The 22,929-nt window shown below is 43.0% G+C and overlaps 2 protein-coding genes across 3 annotated transcripts in view; one reads left to right on the top strand and one right to left on the bottom strand.

Moving 5' to 3' along the window:
- PPWD1 (peptidylprolyl isomerase domain and WD repeat containing 1) overlaps positions 1–17,957 on the bottom strand; it is a 64,818-nt gene extending 46,861 nt beyond the window's left edge. The window contains exons 1-5 of the mRNA XM_077462634.1: positions 17,718–17,957; positions 9,334–9,436; positions 9,133–9,233; positions 6,599–6,719; positions 3,910–4,357 (exon numbers count right to left, since the gene is read on the bottom strand). Of these exons, the coding sequence (XP_077318760.1) occupies positions 3,910–4,357; positions 6,599–6,719; positions 9,133–9,233; positions 9,334–9,436; positions 17,718–17,916 (972 nt within the window). The 5' untranslated portion in view covers positions 17,917–17,957. The remainder of the gene's footprint in view (positions 1–3,909; positions 4,358–6,598; positions 6,720–9,132; positions 9,234–9,333; positions 9,437–17,717) is intronic.
- Positions 17,958–17,959: 2 nt separating this feature from the next.
- Positions 17,960–22,929, top strand: part of CENPK (centromere protein K) — an 81,437-nt gene continuing 76,467 nt past the window's right edge. The window contains exon 1 of one of the 2 annotated variants that reach the window (XR_013263944.1): positions 17,960–18,088. Coding sequence is in view for 1 of the 2 variants with exons in the window: in XM_077462635.1 (XP_077318761.1) it covers positions 18,086–18,088 (3 nt within the window). In the remaining variant the exon portion in view is untranslated. The remainder of the gene's footprint in view (positions 18,089–22,929) is intronic. The other variant, XM_077462635.1, reaches the window with a different exon arrangement.

Below are 22,929 nucleotides of genomic sequence, written 5' to 3'. Positions count from 1 at the left end.
TTTAAAGTGGTACTATAGGCTTCATTTTTTCTGTTTCAACATTTTTTTATTAATATTTTAACCACTTCAATACAGGGCACTTTCACCCCCTTCCTTCCCAGCCCAATTTTCAGCTTTCAGCGCTCTAGCGCTTTCAGTGACAATTGCGCGGTCATGCTACACTGTACCCAAATGAAATTGTTATCATTTTGTTCGCACAAATAGAGCTTTATTTTGGTGTTATTTATTCACGACTCCGTTTTTTTTTTTTTTGCGATATAAGCGCAAAAAAAGCGGAAATTTGGGAAAAAAACAATATTTTCTTTTTTCTATTTGAAAAGAAATCCAATAAAATCAAATTTTGTCATAAATTTAAGCCAAAATGTATTCTGCTACATGTTTTTGGTAAAAAAAATTCCGTTAAGTGTATAATAATTGGTTTGTGTGATCACGGACATATGTACGCAAATGATCATGTACATATGTGTGCAGGTGATCACGTACATATGTGTGCAGATAATCATTGGGACATGTGATTTTAGTGGGACATATGTGGTGGACATGTTTTTATTATTAGGGACATGTGTTTTTATTATTTGGGGACATGTATGTTTTGGGGACATGTGTGTTTTGGGGACATATGTGGGGACTGTGTTTTCACTGTGTGGTGTGTTGTGTGTTTACACTACACTGATGATCAGTGAGTAAAAAGCTGTGAAAAGCAGCCCATACTCACTGATCATCAGCCGGCTGCAGCGTTCTGCTCTCCTCTTCTCAGCGGTGACTTCCGTGTGAGGAGAGGAGAGCCGATTGCCTAGCAACCGGCTGTTTGTTTACATCACATGACGGCCGTGATTGGACACGGCCGTCATGTGATCAGGAGGGCCAATCACAGAGCCCTCCTGCCGATCTGAGATGTGCCGTGTCCGTGTGACACGAGCACATCGGGATCGCGCCGCTGCGCGGGCGCGCGCGCGATCCCGCTGCTCCTGAATGACGTTCCTGAACGTCCTATCAGGAGCAGGCGGCTCCCACCCGCCGTATATATACATTGGCCGGGTGGGAAGTGGTTAAGAAACGTAACAAGATCACTGTGCAGAGCAGAGAAGAATCCTTGCAAGCTCTGTATAAACAATAAAAAAAATGGTACGCAAGTGGGGAAAACAAAAATACTAAATATCTTGGCTATTGGATTAGGTCTTCTTTGAACCCTTACAGTAGGTGGGTATTTGGCCACCTACTGAAGTGAACAGAAATAACATGTTTTATGTTATAATATAGAAATAGAACAACATGAACATTGTAAGCACTGGGAGGTGGTCTCCATACAATCATCCCTTGAATCATAATGTGGGTTTATATACCCAAGAGTCCCAAATTGAGACCACGGTAAAACGTTATCACTGGAAGTAGAAAAGCCCATGTCCAGCCATCACGGTTCACAAGGTTATACTCAAATACCATGCATTATTACAGTCCCACAAGAGGGACTCCGGGCCCCCAAATATAAAACATCACTTACTTAAAAAAAAATAAAAAGAAAGAGAAAAAAGGGTAACTGGACATGGAGCCAAGGCTGACAGGAATCAAGGAGATAAGAGAAGAGGTGAAAAAAGAAAGGAAAATGGATCAGTTGAGGGATCTTCCATCAACTTATTTGAACGGTTAGATTCATTCATCCAGGACCTGCAAGTAAGCAAGCCAGGGGGACCATATTTTGTCAAAAATGGATTCTCGTAAAACAGGGCTCGACAAAACCTGGGCGCCAGGTCGCATTGGCGACTAGAATTAGCGACCTGGTGCCTGGGGCAGCACAGCTGGGGGTCTCCTGTCTCCGTGGACACCCCCGGCGTGATTGCGTCGGGCCGCCCCGCCAGCGGCCGGTAATTGAGCCACCGGCTTTGAGGCCTTCTGTAAACCTATTCCCTTCTGTGATCCTATTCCTTCTGGAATCTGGCGCCCTCTTGTGGTGGCCGTTGGAATTACAACCAGCAATGCTAATGGAGATATCTCCTTCCATTTACTTAGAACACCTAAACATATACACAGTTATATATATATATATATATACACACACACACACACACACACACACACACACACACACACATACATACATACATACATATATACATATATACACACACACACACACACACACATATATATATATGTATATTACACACACACACTTTTTTTTTTTTTTTTATTATTCTAACACCCTAGAGAGTAAAATGGTGGTTGTTGCAATAATGTCTGTCACACCATATTTGCACAGCGGACTTACAAGCGCACTTTTTTGGGGGAAAAATAATTTATTTAATAAAAAAAAAATAAGACAACAGTAAAGTCAGCCCAATTTTTTTATATATTGTGAAAGATAATGTTACGCCGAGTAAATTGATACCCAACATGTCATGCTTCAAAATTGCGCCCGCTCATGGAATGGCGACAAACTTTTACCCTTTAAAATCTCCATAGGCGACGTTTAAAAAATTCTACAGGTTGCATGTTTTGAGTTACAGAGAAGGTCTAGGGCTAGAATTATTGCTCTCACTCTTCCGATCGCAGCGATACCACACATGTGTGGTTTGAACATTGCTTTCATATATGCGTTTGCTTCTGCACGCAAGCTTGGCGGGACAGGGCGCGTTTAAAAATTATTATTTTTTCTTTATTTTAACTTTTATTTTTTTCACTGTTCTTTTAAAAAAAAGTGTGTCACTTTTATTCCTATTACAAGGAATGTAAAAATCCCTTGTAATAGAAAAAAGCATGACAGGTCCTCTTATATATGAGATCTGGGGTCAGAGAGACCTCACATCTCATATTTACACTAAAATGCAATTTAAAAAAAAATCATCATTTGAAAAAAAATAAAACAAATAAAACAAATAAAATGTCCCTCTAAGAGCTATGGGCAATGACTTGGAGACAGGTGGGGGGCTGGGGGCGCCATCTTCCCCTCACTCGTCTCCATGTCAGGCCAGGGACAGGTCCAGATCGCCGTCACGGACCTGGCTCCTAACTTTTTTAGCTGGCTCCTAGATTCCAAGCAAATTTGTCAACCTCTGTCGTAAAACATTTACAATCTTTTCATTCAGCATGATCCATGCAAGTTTTTATTTTACTATCGCAAGATCTGTGACAGGGCTTTTCCACACTGTCGCTATGGCAATTTTTTTGACAGGCGCACTGCGGGGGAGAGAAAATAGAGGCTTCAGGGGGCTGCATCACTTTTTGTAGCTGCTGACTTTTAAAGTCAGGCATGGTTAGTCCATCCCACCCGAATCCTTAGGCACATACATTGCAGCCCGGGCTATCCTGGAACCTTTGGTTCCCTAAATTAAGTAAAAGAGTGTTGATTGAAACTGTCACATGGCCTGAACAGGGACCTGAATAGGCATTCATTTTTTTCTATATAAAAAACATGTTATACTTAACACTGCTCTGTGCAAGGGTTTTGCACAGAGCAGCCGGGACCCTCCTTTTCTTGGGTCCACGGCAGGCACTCTGTGCTCCTCCCCCCTGCAGACTGTCCCCATAACAAGCATAGGGGGGAAGTCTTGCATGCTTGTTTCTGAGCCCCGCACTGTGTCTTCATAAAGGCAATGCACCCTCGTCATGGCTGTAATTGAGAGCAATTCTATGCCAATGAGGAGGCAGAGAGCCAGGACAGCAGCCGCTCTCATGCACACTGCTGGATCAGGCTCACATAAGTATAAGGGGGGAGGGGAGGGTGCTGCATACTGAAGGTTTTCTTACCTTCATGCATTAAAAAACCTTCAGGCTTTACAACCACTTAATTTCTGCTGGTTATCTAGATGTGAGGGGGAAGAATTTTTCCCAAAAGTGTAATTATCCTTTAAAAGGCAATTGGATCACACACAAACAAATCATTAATCCAAACAGTAATGTCAGTTTACTTACACTCAAAGACTCATCGAAGACTCTCATTAGTTTCCCAGTTAAAAAACGAAAAATGCGCACTTTTCTGTCAGCTCCAATAGTGGCCATCTTTTTACCATCCGGGGAGAAATTGATTCCAGTCAAACAAGTTTTACACTTGGCAAACTCATACAGGTCAGTGTCTGTTTTGTACTCCCAGTTGATGTTATTGGGGAATTTGTACCCACGAGGAGGTCCAGTCCAATACTCAATCATCCCACTCTTGTCTGATGATACAACCACTTTGTAAACTGGGTTCAGCCGGATTGCGGTTAGAGGTGAGGAGTGCATCTTTTCAAACACATGCATAGGTTTATGATCTCCCCGACCATCATAAATAAAGATCTTCCCTGTGCTTTTTTCAGAGCACGCCACTGCTGAGATTGCATCTCCTGGACAGTATACCCACTCTGACTGCCCAGGGTGATAGCTGGAACAAACAGGAAAACAAAGTCAGGGAACATAGCAATGCCCAATCCACCCAAAATCCAAACCCCCCTCCCCACGCCACAAACACATTCAACCCAGGGATCCAGAGAGAAAAGCTCCAGTAGATGGATAAACTAGGTATTATGCCCTTTTCCTATACCCCCTAAACATAAAGAGAAACTTTACAAAAATAACGTTCTTTTGGAGAACATACATTCTACATGAAAGAGGAAGTGAACGCAGTTTTTTTTTTTCTTCCCTGCAAAGTAAAGGCATAAAACAGCACGGATAGCTGTTTCTTCAAAGCGCATGCGGAAATGACATTGGCACAGTATACAGGTAGTATCTCAAACAGCGCACATTTAGGAGATATTTACAGTAGGGCTGCAACTAATGATTATTTTCATAATCGATTAGTTGGCCGATTATTGTTTTTCGATTTATCGATTAATAACCTTTAAAAAAAAAAAATTTGGAAATAATACAAAACTTCTTAGTCAAAGGAATTTTCAGACACTGTATGTGGTTTTCGTTCAGAAATTACATTCATTTTAAAAACAGAATGTTAAAAACAAGTGAAAATTTCAAACAAAATTCTTTAATTTAGCGAATGTACAGAGATTTTTCGTCTGAATAGTCTCATGTGAAAATTGATCTGTGTGGCCATCATAAGGCTCGGTACACACCTATGCAGTTTGCTTTTGATCTGTTTCTGCAGTGCTTTTTGCTGTAAGTTTTGATTTTTGCGCACGTGATTTTACTGCAATTTGCATTTTTTGGGGCAGATTAATAGGCACAAATTGCTGCAAAAACGCATTACATGCTTTTCTGCAGCTTCTCCATTGAAGTATATTGAACCAATAAAGCACCATTTTGCGTTAAAAGTCCCTGACCCTTTCAGATGTGAACGTGTCCCATAGGAAACCATGTATTTCTGCAAAAAGCACCAATAAACACATAGATGTGAACCAGGTCGAAGACATTTAGTAACGTAATTGGGTTAAAAAACCTAAAATTAGCCCTTTATAGTAGAAACAAAAAAGCAGATAATCACTACTGTAAAGGGGTTCATTTTTTTTACTGTAGAACAGTGAAAGTAATATTTGCAGTACCGATTATTTGCTCTTTTTGTACTATAAAGGGCTCATTTTAGTTTTTTAAACCCCAATATGTTACTGGCGATTAATCGATTATGAAAATAGTAATAGATTAATTTCATAATCGATTAGTTGTTTCAGCCCTAATTTACAGTACCTATAAGTAAGCCTTACTCTAGGCTATGTATAGGTACAAAATACAGGAAGGTTTACAACCTCTTTAATAATTATGCTACCAAAATTAGTGTGCGCTGTAAATTGCCTGCAGCATTATTGCTGTTTCTTCTTGCTGAAGCCTAAAGCCCCTAAACAGCAGTAAATCATACAAACTAAATCCGTTGATTTAACAGTTTAAATAAACAGTTACATTCCTGGAATGCCGGGATTGCTAACTGTCACATTTGCTTCTCAACCAAACTGACAAACCAACCAACAGCTGGTGTCATAACTGATCACATATGCAGAACCATAGCAGTTGCAGATCAAACAGAAGCAGATTCCTTGGTTGTACAGAATAGGAGGGGTTTAATTCTGCTTTAAGGCTGTCAGCAGGTCAGCCTATAAAAATGTAGTTGTGCCTAAAAATGGAGAGCAACGGAGCATGTGCAGAGCATGGCGAGACAGTGTATAACTGGATTTTAAACAGTATGGACACTTATGTTTTTAAAAAGGGACCAGCCTGAAGTGATCTAGCAGGGCTTAATTTGCTGACTAAAGTTTCACTTTAATGAGCATTTAAACCTTGCAGTGCAGAAGGCCTTATTGCACTGATTTTTTTCCAAAAGTTCAGCTTTAACCACATTAGCAGTTTAACTTTAAGACTGGGTTCACACATGCTGCAGCCGTGGCTCACAGCAAGGGGACCCAGTGCGTCCCTGTTGACAAATTCAGGTGCAAATCAGGTCGGACTTTTTGGCTGAATTCGCACCTGAACAAGGGCCAATGACGCACAGGGCCCTTTCCAAATGCGGACCACGGCTGCCCCGGAGGTGTGTGAACAGGCTCCATTGCAAGCTGGGCACACTCTCCTGTAATGCGAATTGGATGTGGGGAGACCCGCATCGAATTTGCATAAGTGTGAGCCAAGCCTTAAATACATTTTAACTGTGCAACTGCCAAATGTAGTCATGTCATACTGTACATACCCAAGCTTCAACATGTTGATCATGTCAAAGTTGACCACATCAAAGACTTTCATTGCCTGATCATCACCCACTGTGCACAGAAGAGCTCCCTCTGAACTGGCTGCAATGCTTTCTACAACACCTGTACCAACAGAACAAGAAAATCAATCCCACCATTATAAGAGCAACAACATTTTAACGTAAACTAATATCAAGACCTTCAAACTACTATGCATGCAAATAGGTAAATGTTACTGTACACATCAGTATTATCTAACTATCACCACTGTGCTCATGCTGCATATTTCAAAGACTTAAAAGTAGCATGTCAAAACAGAAACATGAAAGTGGCCATTGATGACTTGTTTTTCATAAAGATGCCAGTTCCAGTGTAGATATGTTAGTATTTTCTTCACTGTCTGGTGTGTCACTGAGCTTGAGCAAGCACATGCATATGTGCCATATTTTTGCTACATCTTTTACATATCACTCCTGTCAAGAGAAAAGTTGTAGGTCAGAACAGTGTCACATACTTCACAACCCATCTTTCCTGAGATGCCAGAGAAACAGTCAGTTGTTGGATGAAAAATGCTGGACGGAGCTTGTTGCACTGACTGATTGATGAAAAACTGCTGTCTTTGGCGTTAGACTGTGGCATACGTGTGAGTAAATTTATGCCCGTATTTTATATTGGTTAAACTTTGTAAACTTGTTTTATATAATAAATGCTACATTATGAGGCTACCTCCCTCTTATGTTCATGTGATGGAGAATCGAGTATTGGGACGCCAAAAAAAAAATTGTGAAACTTACACCTATGAGAGTGGATTGGTGCCAGTGCAGGCAGAAGAAACCAATCTTGCAACTATTCGGGGGGAGTGTCTGCCTCTTGGAATCACAATAGTGATTATACTTTAGTGCATACAGGTTCAGTATTTAGTAAGCGTGCACTTTGCTTATTTTGGTGATAAGATTCATACTTTTGTGAACCACACATAGGATTTCATATTACATGTTTTGATTATAAAGCTGGATACACACTATAAAAGGAAAAAAGTTCTGTACGACAAAATGATCAGCCGTTTATCTGATCGTTAGTATAGTGTTTACGAGAGCCGATTCTGAGTGTTCAGATGAAAAAAAAAAAAAAAAAACGAAGGTGCAAGCTAGAAAACCATTTTTTTTTAATTTCAAAGTTCCCTTTCAAAATCCTCAGAGCAGAAGTCGCATGCCACAAGTCAGATCATTTATGACAAGGATCCGACTTTCATTCAAATCAATGGGCTGAAATCATGCCCAAGTCAGACGAAAGTCTTGCAGGAACCTTTTTCAATGTTGAACCGACTTGTGTCGGACCAGTTAAGACGGCTCTCATAAGGAACCATTGATTTATACACATCATGCGACATGTGCGGCCAAAGTCGGAGCGTATGTCGCACCAGTGTGAACCACGCCACCTCATTCTCAAAGCTTAATTTGACCCGAAGTTAGAAGATGATTGGCTACTATGCACAGCTGCAACAGATTCTTTGTACACCAGTTTTAGTAAATTGCCCCCATGGTGTCTTCTTTCATATAGAGGACTTATTTTTATTTTTTTGGTTTTGAATGTAAAACAACTTATGTTTGTTAGTTTATGCTGTGGCTCTGCACGTTTTAACTCCCCCCCCTCTTTTTTTTTTTTTTTTTTTATATTTACCGGTATATCCATTTCCCATTCCGTAATGAAAGAGGGAATAAAAGTCCGGAGAGGCAACCCTTCGTATAGGTCGATCAACAATGCAGAGGCGCTCATAGATGGTAGGTATATCGGAAAACTCAGGATCGTAAAGTAATTGAAGAAAGGTAATGCCTTAATTGAATTGTTTGCCAGAACAGAAGGGGGCGGTGAGATCATGGATTGAATATCAGCTATAGTTTTCCAGGCACCCTCTTCCCTAAAATCGTACACACAAAATATAGGGTCATATAGACCTGGGGGAAAATCTGGATTTCCAATCACCGGTATCATAAATGATGTTGACAAGGAATTTATCACTCTGGGATTATACCTAAGAGCAACTTAGCAACTAAGAGCCCAGGATAGGAGGATCTTAAGATCTTTTACCTGGGCAGGACATCCTTTATGAAGCCATTCCTTACGAAGAGCCATAAGAGGTATAGGGGACATATGCTGTTCCAAAGAAATCCAACACACACACACTATATTATATATATACACACACACACACATATATATATATAAAACACATCACATTTATATTTAAAATAAAAAAAAATTAAAATGACGGTTGTTGCAATATTTTATGTCACACTATATTTGCGCAGCGGTCTTTCAAAATAATTCTTGGGGGGAGTGGGAATACACTTCAATTAATTAGAAAAAAAACAAACAGTAAAGTTAGCCAAGTTTTTTTGTATGATGTGAAAGATGATGTTACGCCGCGACAATCGTGAGAGAAACACGATCTTTATTCTAAGCAAGAAAATTGTGAATCTCATTTTATCCAGAATCATGCAGCTCCAATATGAAATAAGTAATATAACTGCATTACCTAAATGACTCCGAAAATGTTTTACAAACTCAATTCCTTCTTCCACTTTTTTCCAGAACTTCACATGTCCATCATGGCTTGCAGTTATGATAAATTCTGTCCTGTTTAAAAGAAAATTATAATCCATATTGCTTCCTTAATCTTTGAAGAAGATACAAGCCATTTAGTCCAAACACTTACTCAAAGAGAAGACTCACTTACTTGGTGCAAACAATGTGGGTGATAACATCCCGATGCATGTAGCTGCGTTCATACATTGAAGCACTTGGCAGGTTGTCCAAGTAAACATGCTCAAACTCTAGAACTGAAGAGAATTTACATAAAATTAGCTATAACTACCAGAAAAAAACAAAAAACAAAACAAAAACATTGCTATAGAAAACACCTGTGAATTTGCTATATCCACTTAAGTCCTCTCCTCCTCAGCCCACGCATGCTGCTGACGTGACTTGAAACAATCTGACAGTCGAACTCGTGCTCTGCGACTCATCTCAGTTAATTCAACTATAATTGATAGTAAAAGCTGCTCCCCAATGTTTTCTAAAAAGGGTCCATTCATACAGGGCTTAAAAAACGTCAGTTCTTTTGGCAGGAGAAAAAAAAAAAAAAAAGAGCTCATATAGAGCATTTTTGTACATGCGTTTAGGAGCACTTAACATTTTTTTCACAGAAAATTCCACTCAAAAACACAAACCAGGTGGTTTCTTTTTCTGCCTCTAGACCAGTGATGGTGAACCTTGGTACTCCAGATGTTTTGGAACTACATTTCCCATGATGCTCCACAACACTGCAGAGTGCATGAGCATCATGGGAAATGTAGTTCCAAAACATCTGGTGTGCCAAGGTTCGCCATCACTGCTCTAGACGCTGAGCTTAAAATATGCCTCTAAATGTCCTAATGTGCATGGAAATATAGAACACTGAGCTGATTCTTCAGGCAAAACACATAACTCCTGTTGAAGTAAAGTTTTTTAAGCCCAGTGTGCATGGAGCCTAAAGTCAATGGATGGCAGTAGATGTCCGCTGGCACCAAACCTCAGTCCCTTTCCCTGTCTCAAAGGGGAGGTGTCAGGGGTCTGTTTAGACCCCTGACATCTCACCAAAGCCCCTCCTACCCTAAGTCTGAATAAAAAAAAAATAAAAAAAAAAGGGAAACCTTATAATAAATACATTTTCTAAAAGTAAGATTGTAAAAATAATAAATAAAATAAAACACTGACTGCCCACTCCCCCCCCAAAAAAGGGCTACGGACTGTGCTGCATATTAGTGCCACTGACAAATGACAAGTACTTGAAAACAAAGTTTTGAAAACTAATCAATATACACGTATTGGGATTTTTTTTTAAACAAAAATATGCAGAATACACGTTGGCCCAAATTTATGGAGAAATTTCATTTTTTTCAATTTTCTTGGATGTATCTTATGGCAGAAAAAAAAAAAAATGTTTTGTTTTTTTTTAATCAAAATTGTGGTCTTTTTTTTTTGTAGCGCAAAAAATAAAAACACAGTGATGATGGAATACCACCAAAAGAAAGCTCTATTTGTCCAAACGGCATGTGCCTGGATTTTGTCTTGCATACTAACAGCACACAAATGTCGGCCAACAAACACGAACATAGTGACGCACTATGTGGAATTTCAGCTCTTGAGAGACACTCTTTGGGCACCTTCTGCTAATGTCTCATTTGGTGAGCAACAAATGTTGGATAGCAGGCTAATGCCACGTACACACGACCAGACTTAGGTCCGACAGACTTTCGACGGAGTTCTGACAGAGTTCTGACGGACTTTCCGAATGAACGGACTTGGCCACACACAATCACACCAACGTCCGACGCATTCGAATGTGATGATGTACGACCGGACTAGAATAAGGGAGTTCATAGCCAGTAGCCAATAGCTGCCCTAGCGTCGTTTTTGTCCGTCAGACTAGCACATACAGGAGCGGATTTCTCGGTAGGAACTGGGTCCAGCGGAGTTCTTTCGGAAAAATTTGAAGCATGTTCCATTTCTAAAGTCTGTCAGACTTTTGCGAATCAAAAGTCCGCTGCAGCCCACACACGATCGAATAGTCTGCCGGAATCATTCCGTCAGACTTTTGATGTTGAAAAGTCCGGTCGTGTGTACGCGGCATAATACATTTTCGGGGGGGGGCAACAGTCTGTTGTCAGATTTTTGTACTAGAGCTGCACGATTATTTGTCAAGAATCATTATCGCGATATTTTTCCCCGTTGGGATCTTGACAAAAGTGTTTCATGATTCTTTCTATGCAAAGAATTCTTTCTGCTCTTCTGGAGCCACAGCCATCAAAAGAAAGTAAGAAAAAAATTTTTTTTGCTCGAATATTACTTAGAACCCCCAAAAATTAGATTATATATATTTAGTAGAGACCCTAGAGAATAAAATGGTGGTTGTTGCAATATGTTATGTCACACTGTATTTGCTCAGCAGTCTTTCAAATGCAGTTTTTTTTGGAAAAAATTACTTTATTGAATTAAAAAAAAAAAAAAAAAAAAACAACCAGTAAAGTTAGCCCAATTTTCTTTGTATAATGTGAAAAATTTTACACGAATCGTGACTGTTTTATTCTAAGCCAAAAAAATAAAAAATTGCAATTCTTATTTTGACAAGAATTGTGCAGCTCTAGTCCCACAAAAGTCCAAAGAACAAACACGCATGCTCGGAATCAATGCTCACCAAACACGACATTAGCAGAAGGTGCCCAAAGGGTGGTGCTCAAGAGCTGATATTCTACGTAGTACAGCACTACATTCGTGTTTGTTGCCCAACAATTGTGTACCGTTAATATGCAAGACAAAATCCAGGCACACGCCCTTCAGACAAAAGTCTGACGCTCTGTTTGCCAACAATCCGTTCGTGTGTAACGAGGCTTTAGTCTGTACGGTTCAATACTGAGTTGGCCCACCCTTTGCAGCGATAAAGCAGCGACTATATTTGGTAATATAGTGTGTATGTTACTGACTGATCATTTTCGATCATGGAAACGATTTTATTCTATCAATTTGTGAACAAGTCGCTATTGAGCAACAAATAGTTGTTCGCACTGCAAACGGACGAAATTCTATACATGTATTGCCAACCTAAGTCATCTTTCACACTGGCCAGTTTGGTCCTCCTGTCAGCTTTTCAGATAGACCCAAACTGAAGGTCTATGGAGTCCTATGGACAGGCAGATGTAAACAAATTTGTGTAATTCAGGTCTGGAAAGATAAACTGAAAAAGGCTGCCTGACTGCACCCCCACATATATCAGGGGTGTGTATACATGCAGGTGGGGAATGTCTCCGCCACTTAGACAGCTTCCCATTGGAACAGCTCAAATGGGTTTGGACACCCGAACTAATCACAGAGAATGTAAGAAAATATTCCAATGGGGTCACTAGTTCTGGGATTCACTAATTTTTGAGGAATTTCCTCTCACTTCCTTCTGTGGCTGTGCGACAGGAAGTGAAGGAAAATCTCTGTGATGGGACACAAATGGCAAAAAATATTCTGACAGGGGTTTTAACTCTTCCTTACTCTAGCCACAATGCAGAAAAAAACAAGTTTTTTCTTTAAATCTATGTTAACCACTTGTCTACTGGGTACTTGTACCCCCTTCATGTCCAGGCCAATTTTCAGCTTTCAGTGCTGTCATACTTTGAACGACAATTGCGCAGCCATTCAACACTGTACCCAATTTGTATCTTTTTTTTTGTTACACAAATAGAGCTTTCTTTTGGCAGTATTTGATCACCACTGCATTTTTTTATTAATTTTTATAAATACTTTTTTTTTAATAAATATAAAAAATTTTGAAAACCTCTTTTTCATAGTTTGTTATAAAATTTTGCAAACAGGTCACTTTTATCTCTCACTGATGGTCACTGTTGAAAATGCACTGATAATCGAGACACTGATTATCAGTGTACATATCCCTTCCACACAAGTCGGTTATCCACTCTCTTCTGGTCACACTGTCAGCATGAGGAAAGGAATGGCGATAACCGGCTTGTGTTTACATTGTAATCAGCTGTGATTGGGCACAGCTGATCACGTGGTAAAGGGCCACTGTGATTGGCCCTTTGCCCTGATCTGTGACCAGCTGCGTCCTAAGGACGCAGCGATCACAGAGTGTGCCGCAGTGGGACAATCACGGTAGGACTTCATATGAGGCCCTCCTGGAACTGGCCAGCTGCGCTGTAGCTGTCATTCAGCAAGTGGAGAATTAAAGCGGTAGTAAAGTCTTTAATTTTTTTTTTTTTTTTTCCGCAGGTTAAAGCAGAGTTCCACCCATTTAAAAGTCAGCAGCTACAAAAAAAAAAAAAAATTAAAAAAAAAAGTGTGGCTGCTGACTTTTAACCACTTTCAGACCGGACCATTTTGCTGGTCAATGACCAGAGGTCTTTTTACAATTTGGCACTGCGCTACTTTAACTGGTAATTGCGCGGTCATGCAATGTTGTACCCAAACAAAATTTGCGTCCTTTTTTCCCCACAAATAGAGCTTTCTTTTAAAGGTATTTGACTGACTCTGCGATTTTTATTTTTTGCGATATAAACGTAAAAAGACCGCAAATTTTGAAAAAAAAATGATATTTTCTACTTTTTGTTATTAGAAAAATCCAATAAACTCAATTTTAGTCATACATTTAGGCCAAAATGTATTCAGCCACATGTCTTTGGTAAAAAAAAAAAGTAAATAATTGTATATTTATTGGTTTGCGCAAAAGTTGTCACATCTACAAACTAAGGTACGTTTTCTGGAATTTACGCAGCTTTTAGTTTATGACTGCCTATCTCATTTCTTGAGGTGCTAAAATGGCAGGGCAGTACAAAACCCCCCAAATGACCCCATTTTGGAAAGTAGACACCCTAAGGAAATTGATAAGAGGCATGTTGAGCCCATTGAATATTTTATTTTTTGCCTCAAGCGACTGAATAATGACAAAAAAAAAATATTTTTTTTTTTACACAAAGTTGTCACTAAATGATATATTGCTCACACATGCCATGGTTATATGTGGAATTGCACCCCAAAATACATTCTGCTGCTTCTCCTGAGTACGGGGATACCACATGTGGTCGACTTTTTGGAAGCCTAGCCGCGTACGGGGCCCCGAAAACCAAGCACCGCCTTCAGGATTTCTAAGGGCATACATTTGTAATTTCACTCCTCACTACCTATCACAGTTTTGAAGGCCATAAAATGCCAAGATGGCACAAAACACCCACAAATGACCCCATTTTAGAAAGTAGACACCCAAAGCTATTTGCTGAGAGGCATGTTGAGTCCATGGAATATTTTATATTTTGCCACAAGTTGCGGGAAAATTACAAACTTTTATTTATTTATTTTTTTTTTCACAAAGTTGTCACTAAATATATAGCTCACACATGCTATGGGCATATGTGAAATGACACCCCAAAATAAATTTTGCTGCTTCTCCTGAGTACGGGGATACCACATGTGTGGGATTTTTTGGGAGCCTAGCCGTGTACGGGGCCCCAAAAGCCAAGAACCGCCTTCAGGCTTTTTAAGGGCGTAAATTTTTGACTTCACTCCTCACTACCTATTACAGTTTTGAAGGCCATAAAATGCCAAGATGGCACAAAACCCCCACAAATGACCCCATTTTAGAAAGTAGACACCCCAAGCCATTTGCTGAGAGGCATGTTGAGTCCATGGAATATTTTATATTTTGCCACAAGTTGCGGGAATATTAAAAACTTTTTTTTTTTTTTTCACAAAGTTGTCACTAAATGATATATTGCTCACACATGCCATGGGCATATGTGAAATGACACCCCAAAATAAATTCTGCTGCTTCTCCTGAGTACGGGGATACCACATGTGTGGGATTTTTTTGGGAGCCTAGCCGCGTACGGGGCCCCGAAAACCAAGCACCGCCTTCAGGATTTCTAAGGGTGTAAATTTTTGATTTTACTCCTCACTACCTATCGCAGTTTTGAAGGCCATAAAATGCCAAGATGGCACAACCCCCCCCCCCCCCCCCAAATGACCCCATTTTGGAAAGTAGACACCCCTACAGGTAAAAAAGCACCTAGGCTGTCAGCGACTGTATCAAAACGCTACAAAAAAAACTGTTAGCGATCGCAGGGATCAGGCCTGACTCTGCAAACGCTGCAGTTATGTGTGTTGTGTTTTGTAAGTGACAGTGATCGATCGATACTGCACTTGGGTGGGCTGGTCTGGGCTTGGCGGAGGGGCTAAATGCAGGTGCTAGCAGGTATCTGGGCTGATCCCGCTAACAATGCGTTTTGGGAAACCTAAACTGCTGGCGACGCTAATATAGATCTGATCAGATACTATATTACTAAGGGAGGTGTATGCTTTGTGCGTGGGTGTTAGCGGTACTGGCACTAACCCGACGCTGCCTGGGGCGACGCAGACCTTATCTGACCCTCAAACTTATATCACCCGCCGGGTGATCAGGGGGTTAAACCTTTATTAGGTAATAAATGGCGGGTGCCCTGAAACTATAAAAAAAATAACTAACCAACCAGCGTCACCTGTAACAGTTATATGGTGATCACTGGTGAAAGGGTTAACTAGGGGGCAATCAGGGGGGCTTTATGCGGTAGTATATGGGGGTCCCTGGCGCTATAAAAAGCTTGGGCGAACCTAAATACCTACCTGCCTAACTAGCGTCACCTGTGACACTAATACAGCGATCAGAAAAACGATCGCTTATTAGGCTGGGTTCACACTGGAGTGATGCGGGAACGCCACGAATCTGCGGCGGGTTCCCGTATCACACTGCCCTATGCAAACTGCTGGGAGTGTCAGTGAAATGTTAATGACACCCCCAGATCAGTTTGCATATCGCAGTGCGATCTGCAAACTCGGACAGGAATCGGATCGCATGGTGTGAACACCCATGCGATCCGATTCTGCTGCGGACCAAAAAAAGGGTCCCGTGCGAGTTTGCGGTGGGTGCGACGCGAATTCAGCCATACTATCTGTATGGCTGAACTCGAATCGCACAGAGATCGCATGTGATTTGCACTGCAGTGCGGTGCGAATCACATCCGTTCTCATAAACCGCTGCAATGTGAACCCAGCCTTAGTGACACTGGCGACGGGGGGTGATCACGGGGTTAAACCTTTATTGGGGGGGTTAGGGGGGTACCTTAGAACTAAAGGGGGCTAACCCTAACTGCCCTAACAGTTATTACAGTCACAAATGACACCAATGCAAAAAAAAAATGCAATTGGTGTCACTGTGACTGGGGGTGCAGGGGTGATTGGGGGGGTGATCGGGGGGTGAAGGGGGGGTGAGAGTGTGCCTGGCATGTTCTACTGTGTAGTGTAGGTGCAACTCACCGATCCTCTCTCCTCGGTGCCGGAATGAAAAATACCGACACAGAGGAGAGATTACATCACTTCCTCTGCCTGTGTTTACATTACAGGAGAGGAAGTGATGTCATGCTGCACTTCCATTCGTCAGGAGCGATCGCGAGGGGGTGGCCATGAATGAATGGCTGCCCCCTCATCCCGGATCGCTCCTGAACGGATTCCGACCGCCGCTGGCACCGGGGGGGGGGGGCGATCGGGGAGGCAGGGGGAAGGCAGGGACGTACAGGTACGCCCATATGCCTGCCCGTGCCATTCTGTCGACGTACATCGTCGTGCGGCGGTCGGCAACTGGTTAATAAACACTCACCTATCCCACGGTTAAGTGATGCGCGCTTCTCTCCCCTGTGCTGGCATTGTAACTGTGGGCACCCGGCTGTGGCTTCACAGCCGTGCATGCGAGAGACGCGAGTTGCGAATGGCCAGGCAATCTTCCGGGACCTGTGGCGTGTCCCAGAGGATTGCAGGGAGAGAGGGGTGGGGGGGGGGGGGAAGAGGTGAACTTCCTTCCATTGTCGGGGGAGGAAGTGGGATCCTGTCAAAACTGGGTACCACCCCCCCAAAAAAATGACATGCCGATTGTCAGGGGGTCACCAGTAATTAAAGCGGAAGTTCCATATTGTGCATTGAGGTATGAACATGCACTACAGTCTAGTGTTCATTTTTAAGAAAAAAATTTAAATTTAGTCTTAGTCTTTTGATTAAAATGCCATTTTCATTTTAGTCATCTCAATTGTTTTAGTTTTAGTCGTATTTTAGTCTACTAAAATGTTTTAGTCATTTTAGTCGATAGAAAAGAACACTGCCTCCAGCGGCGTGCTGTCACCTTTGCTTCAATCTTGACGCGGTCTTCCTCCCGGATTTTTACGCATTTCAATGAGCGGCCATGATGACGTCACTCCCACGCATGCGCATCACGATCGCTCTCAGCACTCTCTGCATGGAACACGCTGAGTGTTCGGAACGCAGAGCGTCACTGCGCATGTGCCGGCGATGTCATTGGCTATTGCTGATGTGAATATCCTCTAAAAAGGGCACGTTTAGGAGCTCTGCGTTGCACACACAGGGAAGACTTGGTGTAACTGGTGGTTGTTTCCCTGGTGGTTGTTTAGCTGAAATGACAATGCTGAACCCTTTACCCAGCTTGGCTAGCCCCTTATAGCCGGTCACGCTGGGCCTTGTAGTGTCAGGCAGCCCCTCATGTACCTCTCCTCTTCTTGCTCTGGGACGCCTCTGTTGGAAGCGGTCCTACCCATCCCCCCTCTTCTTCCTCCTCTTCTCGCTTCTGCGGCTCGTCCCGCTTCGCCCTCTTCTCATCCTCACTGCTAGGACTGGAGGAGGACGACGATGAAGAACTACTACTGCTGCTGCGACTTCTCCTCGCCCGCCGCTTCCTTTCCGACATGTTACTCGGTGACGTCACCAGGCTGAGACCGGGCCACCGCTGATGACGCCACGACCAATCAGAGGCAACCGCGCACTATTCCGTTCTATGGCTGCAACGGGAGGGAGCTTCACGTCATATTGCCGCGTGCGGGGATAGCCGAGCTGGGAGCCGAGCAACTGTAGTTACCATGGTAACGGCCTGCGACTGCTAATGTGCCAGGGGAGGAGTTGCCCATAGCAACCTCTCAGGGGTTTGTTTCCCCGACCTGGGTCGCTTGTTATGAGCGAATGTCTGACTCCAGGTTTTGTGTATGGAATATACAGAGCATGGCATTGACTGTACCCGGCCTCTGGGGTCGCACAGTATATTTCCTCCAGGAAATCATTACTTTTAGAATGGAGTGATGAAGGATTGAAGTGGAACTAAAGGCAGAACCTTTTTTTCCCATTTTGGATAGACTAATGGAGGGTTAGAACCTGTCAGATGTTTTTTTTGCCATCTGTGTCCCATTGGGGAGATTTCCTGTCACTTCCTGTCCCAAAGACAAACAGAAAGTGACAGGAAATCCCTCCAAATTAACCCCTTCATGCCTAAGCCTTTTTCTGACTTTTAAAATCTGTATTTCTTGCTAGAAAATTACTTAGAACCCCCAAATATATATATATATATATATATATATATATATATATATATATATATATATATATATATATATATATATATATATAGATAAATGTAATTTTTTATTTATTTTTTTAAATACACTTTCTTGAAATATAAAAAAAAAAAAAAAACAGTAAAGTTAGCCAAATTTTTTTTTTTTGTATAATGTGAAAGATGATGTTACCCCGAGTAAATAGAAACCTTTTAAAATTGCGCACACTTGTGGAATGGAGACAAACTACGGTACTTACAAATCTCCATAGGCGACGCTTTAAACATTTCTACCAGTTTAGGGTTACAGAGGAGGTCTAGCGGTTATACCTCACATGTGCGATTTGAACACTGTTTACATTTTCGGGTGCGACTTACGTATGCATTCGCTTCTGCACATGAGCACAAAGGGACGGAGCGCTTTACATTTTTTATTAATTTTTTTACACTATCCCTTTATTTTTTATTTATTTTTTGATCCCTTTTATTTCTGTCACAAGGAATGTAAAGATCCCATGTGACAGTAATAGGCAGTGACAGGTCCTCTTTATGGAGTCTATACGACCCCAAATCCCTCCTTTGCACTTAAAAGCATTCAAAACTCCTTTTGAATGCTGTAATTTTTTTATAAATTTGACTCCTTTAAGTCTTCGGTAAACTGGAGGTGATGTCATGACATCGCTTCCAGGTTACTAGTTCCAAGACCCCATCAAAGCCGATTGCAGCATTGTTCGGGTCTCCAGCCCAAACAACTGGTTGTTCGGGCCTCCCAATGGGACGGAAGAGTACGGGCGAGACGTGGAAGGTGGTGATGGGGGGCTGCTTATGATAATGATGGAGTGGCTGCTTAGCCATATCAATTGTTACCATAAGAAAGCCTCTAAAAAACGGTACCGGGGTGATGCCTGCAGCTGCAGACATCACCCCGGTACAACTCCTTCAAGCCAAAGGCCGCGTATTTGCGTTGCGTCGGCGTGAAGGTGTAGTGTAACTAAGGGCAATTATTTATTTATTTTTGTTTGTTTTGGATAGAAGGGAGAGGGACTAGAACACCTGTCAGTTTTTATTGCTGTCTGTGCCCCCCGTAATGGAGATTCACCCTCTCTTTTGGTCCTGTTTACCGTTATCATCAAGAGTAATTCCCAACATTTGGGTTGTACCCAGAACAGGAATAGAGGGGGATCTTGGAAGTGAAGGGAACTCTCCCCAATGAAACAGATGGCAAACAAAAAAAAAACTGACAGGGTTATAACCCTCCTTTACTCTATCCAAAATGTCTTTTAGTTACACAAATCCATTGTGGTCCTCCAGGTCACCAGAACTAGTGTCCCCATTGGAAGATCTGCCCTCTATTACTTTTCTGGGGACAACCAGAAATTTAGAATTTTCTTTTACTTTCAATGATTATGGTAAACAGGACAAATAGAGGGGGTGAATCTACCTAATGGGGGACACAGACAGCAATAAAAACTGATGGGTGTTCTAATCCCTCTCCACTCTAACCAAAGCTAAAAATATTTTGCCTTTAGTTACACTTTAAGCCTAGGTTCGCACTGATGCGATGCAGGAAATGCAATGAATCCTGTGCGTTTCCCGCACTGCATTGAAATGGCACTCCTTTTGATCTGCTGCAGGTGTCAATGTTCATAGCGCTGGGTCCATGTCCTGTGTGTATAAACCTCCAATCCTGAAGTTGTGTTGTGGCTCTCCGGCCTGCTCCTTGGCTGCTTGGTCCTCTGTCCGGTCTACCCGGGTATCCGGGGAGTTTGGGGGAGAGAGAGGGGGGGCCTCCCGCCTCAACCCTGGAAGAGATAGTTCACTCCATGCTCACTTTAATCCCACTATAGGAGCTGCTGGGTTATACCTATGGGTCACTCTATGGGTAAAGTATAAATTGCCAGATCTCGCTCTCCTTTCCTTCATTTAGAGAGCATAGTATATCATTTGTTACTTTATTTACCCTTCTATCTATTTAATTTTGTATCTAAATTCATGCATCCTACTCCTGATGATTGGCTGTAAACGCCATGAAACGCGTAGAGTCTGCACTCAAGGGTGCCAAGTCAAGCTTGCCCACAATCATGTATTTGTTCTTTTGCACCATATGTTGCTTGTATTTATTATGATAATCATGTTTATTTGATTCATATGCTCATTATATTTATTGATTCTGCCTGTACCAATCATGTCCATTTATGATTAATATTAATGATTGTTATTACATTAATTATGGTTTTCTTTGTATACCCCATGTATTGTATATATTTTTTTTATACTATACATTATATATCATATTTATTAAATTAATTAATACCTCACTGTGTCATCGCCGCAGGTCCCGGGGACTCACTGTCCACCGGTAGTCCGCGATCGTGACGCGGAGAGGTAGAACGAGGAGAAGCCTATGTAAACAAGGCATTTCCTTGTTCTGCCTAGCAACATGACAGAGATCTACTGCTCCCTGTCATCGGGATCAGTTATCTCTGTTATGTTGTAGTGAGCCCACCCCCCCACAGTTAGAACACGTTCAAGGAACATACTTAACCCCTTGATCGCCCCAAAGTGTTTAACCCCTTCCCTGCCAGTGACATTTACACAGTGATTAGTGCATTTTTATAGCACTGATCACTGTATACATGACAATAGTCCCAAAATAGTGTCAAAAGGGTCCGATCTGTCTGCCCACAGTCACGATAAAAATCGCAGATTTCAGCCATTACTAATAAAAGAAAAAAAAAATAGTAAAAATGCCATAAATCTATCCCCTATTTTGTAGATGCAATAACTTTTGCGCAAACCAATATACTAGGGCTGCAACTAACGATTATTTTCATAATCAATTAATCGGCCGATTATTTTTTCGATTAATCGGATAAAAAAAAAAGGGGGGGGGAGAAATATATATATATACGCGCGCGCACACACACACACGCGTTCCCCCCCCCCCCCCCAGTATAGATGACGCATTCCTCCCCTCTCACATGGTGTCACTGCCCCACCTCCTCTCAGTGCTCCCCTCCCCCCCTCCGGTGTCTCGGGTTTTCTCACCCCTTCATGGTGACAGCGGTTCCTCCTCTGTGTGCTGGGGTGGTGTGGGGCGGAGTCTCAGTCCGGACCCACCACACGTGACTCGGCCGACTCCTCCAAATGGAGCGAAGGGCACCCTAAAGCCGGGAGATGGATGCACGCATGTGCAGAGCCCAACCTCCAATCACGGCAGCGCTGGAAAGCGGGGATGTGCGGGGACAGAGGAAGAGGACGGGGGATGTGCGGGGACAGAGGAAGAGGACGGGGGATGTGCGGGGACAGAGGAAGAGGATGGGGGATGTGCGGGGACAGAGGAAGAGGACGGGGGATGTGCGGGGACAGAGGAAGAGGACGGGGGATGTGCGGGGACAGAGGAAGAGGACGGGGGATGTGCGGGGACAGAGGAAGAGGACGGGGGATGTGTGGGGACAGAGGAAGAGGACGGGGGATGTGCGGGGACAGAGGAAGAGGACGGGGGATGTGCGGGGACAGAGGAAGAGGACGGGGGATGTGCGGGGACAGAGGAAGAGGACAGGGGGATGTGCGGGGACAGAGGAAGAGGACGGGGGTTGTGCGGGGACAGAGGAAGAGGACAGGGGGATGTGCGGGGACAGAGGAAGAGGACGGGGATGTGCGGGGACAGAGGAAGAGGACGGGGGATGTGCGGGGACAGAGGAAGAGGACGGGGGATGTGCGGGGACAGAGGAAGAGGACGGGGGATGTGCGGGGACAGAGGAAGAGGACGGGGGATGTGCGGGGACAGAGGAAGAGGACGGGGGATGTGCGGGGACAGAGGAAGAGGACGGGGGATGTGCGGGGACAGAGGAAGAGGACGGGGGATGTGCGGGGACAGAGGAAGAGGACGGGGGATGTGCGGGGACAGAGGAAGAGGACGGGGGATGTGCGGGGACAGAGAAAGAGGACGGGGGATGTGCGGGGACAGAAGAAGTCAGGACTTTATAGGAAAGTTGGAGGGAAGATGTGAAGTCTCTGAGGGCTGAACTTCATTTAATCTGCTACTTAACAAGGCAGGCTGTATGGAAAGGGTTAATGTTAGAGTAATCCCCCTCCCCCCATACACAGACCCAAGCAATGTGAGGACTGAGGAACTCATCCTGCACCGTACAATAACACTGACAGACAGCAGGGAGAACCGACCGATAGTCCCGCCACGGGGGATGTGCGGGCACAGAAGAAGAGGACGGGGGATGTGCGGGGACAGAAGAAGAGGACAGGGGATGTGCGGGGACAGAAGAACTCCGTGACTCCTCCAGAATTCATTCACTTGGGCTGACAGGCTGAACTCACCGCCGCCGGGTGTACCAAGATGGCCGCCAGCTCCGAAGCTAG

This window comes from Lithobates pipiens, unplaced genomic scaffold, assembly GCF_037356315.1.
Source record: "Lithobates pipiens isolate NorthernLeopardFrog02 unplaced genomic scaffold, aLitPip1_a1.2 Scaffold_3, whole genome shotgun sequence".
NCBI lineage: Eukaryota > Metazoa > Chordata > Amphibia > Anura > Ranidae > Lithobates > Lithobates pipiens.
This window is presented reverse-complemented; position numbering and strand designations above follow the sequence as displayed.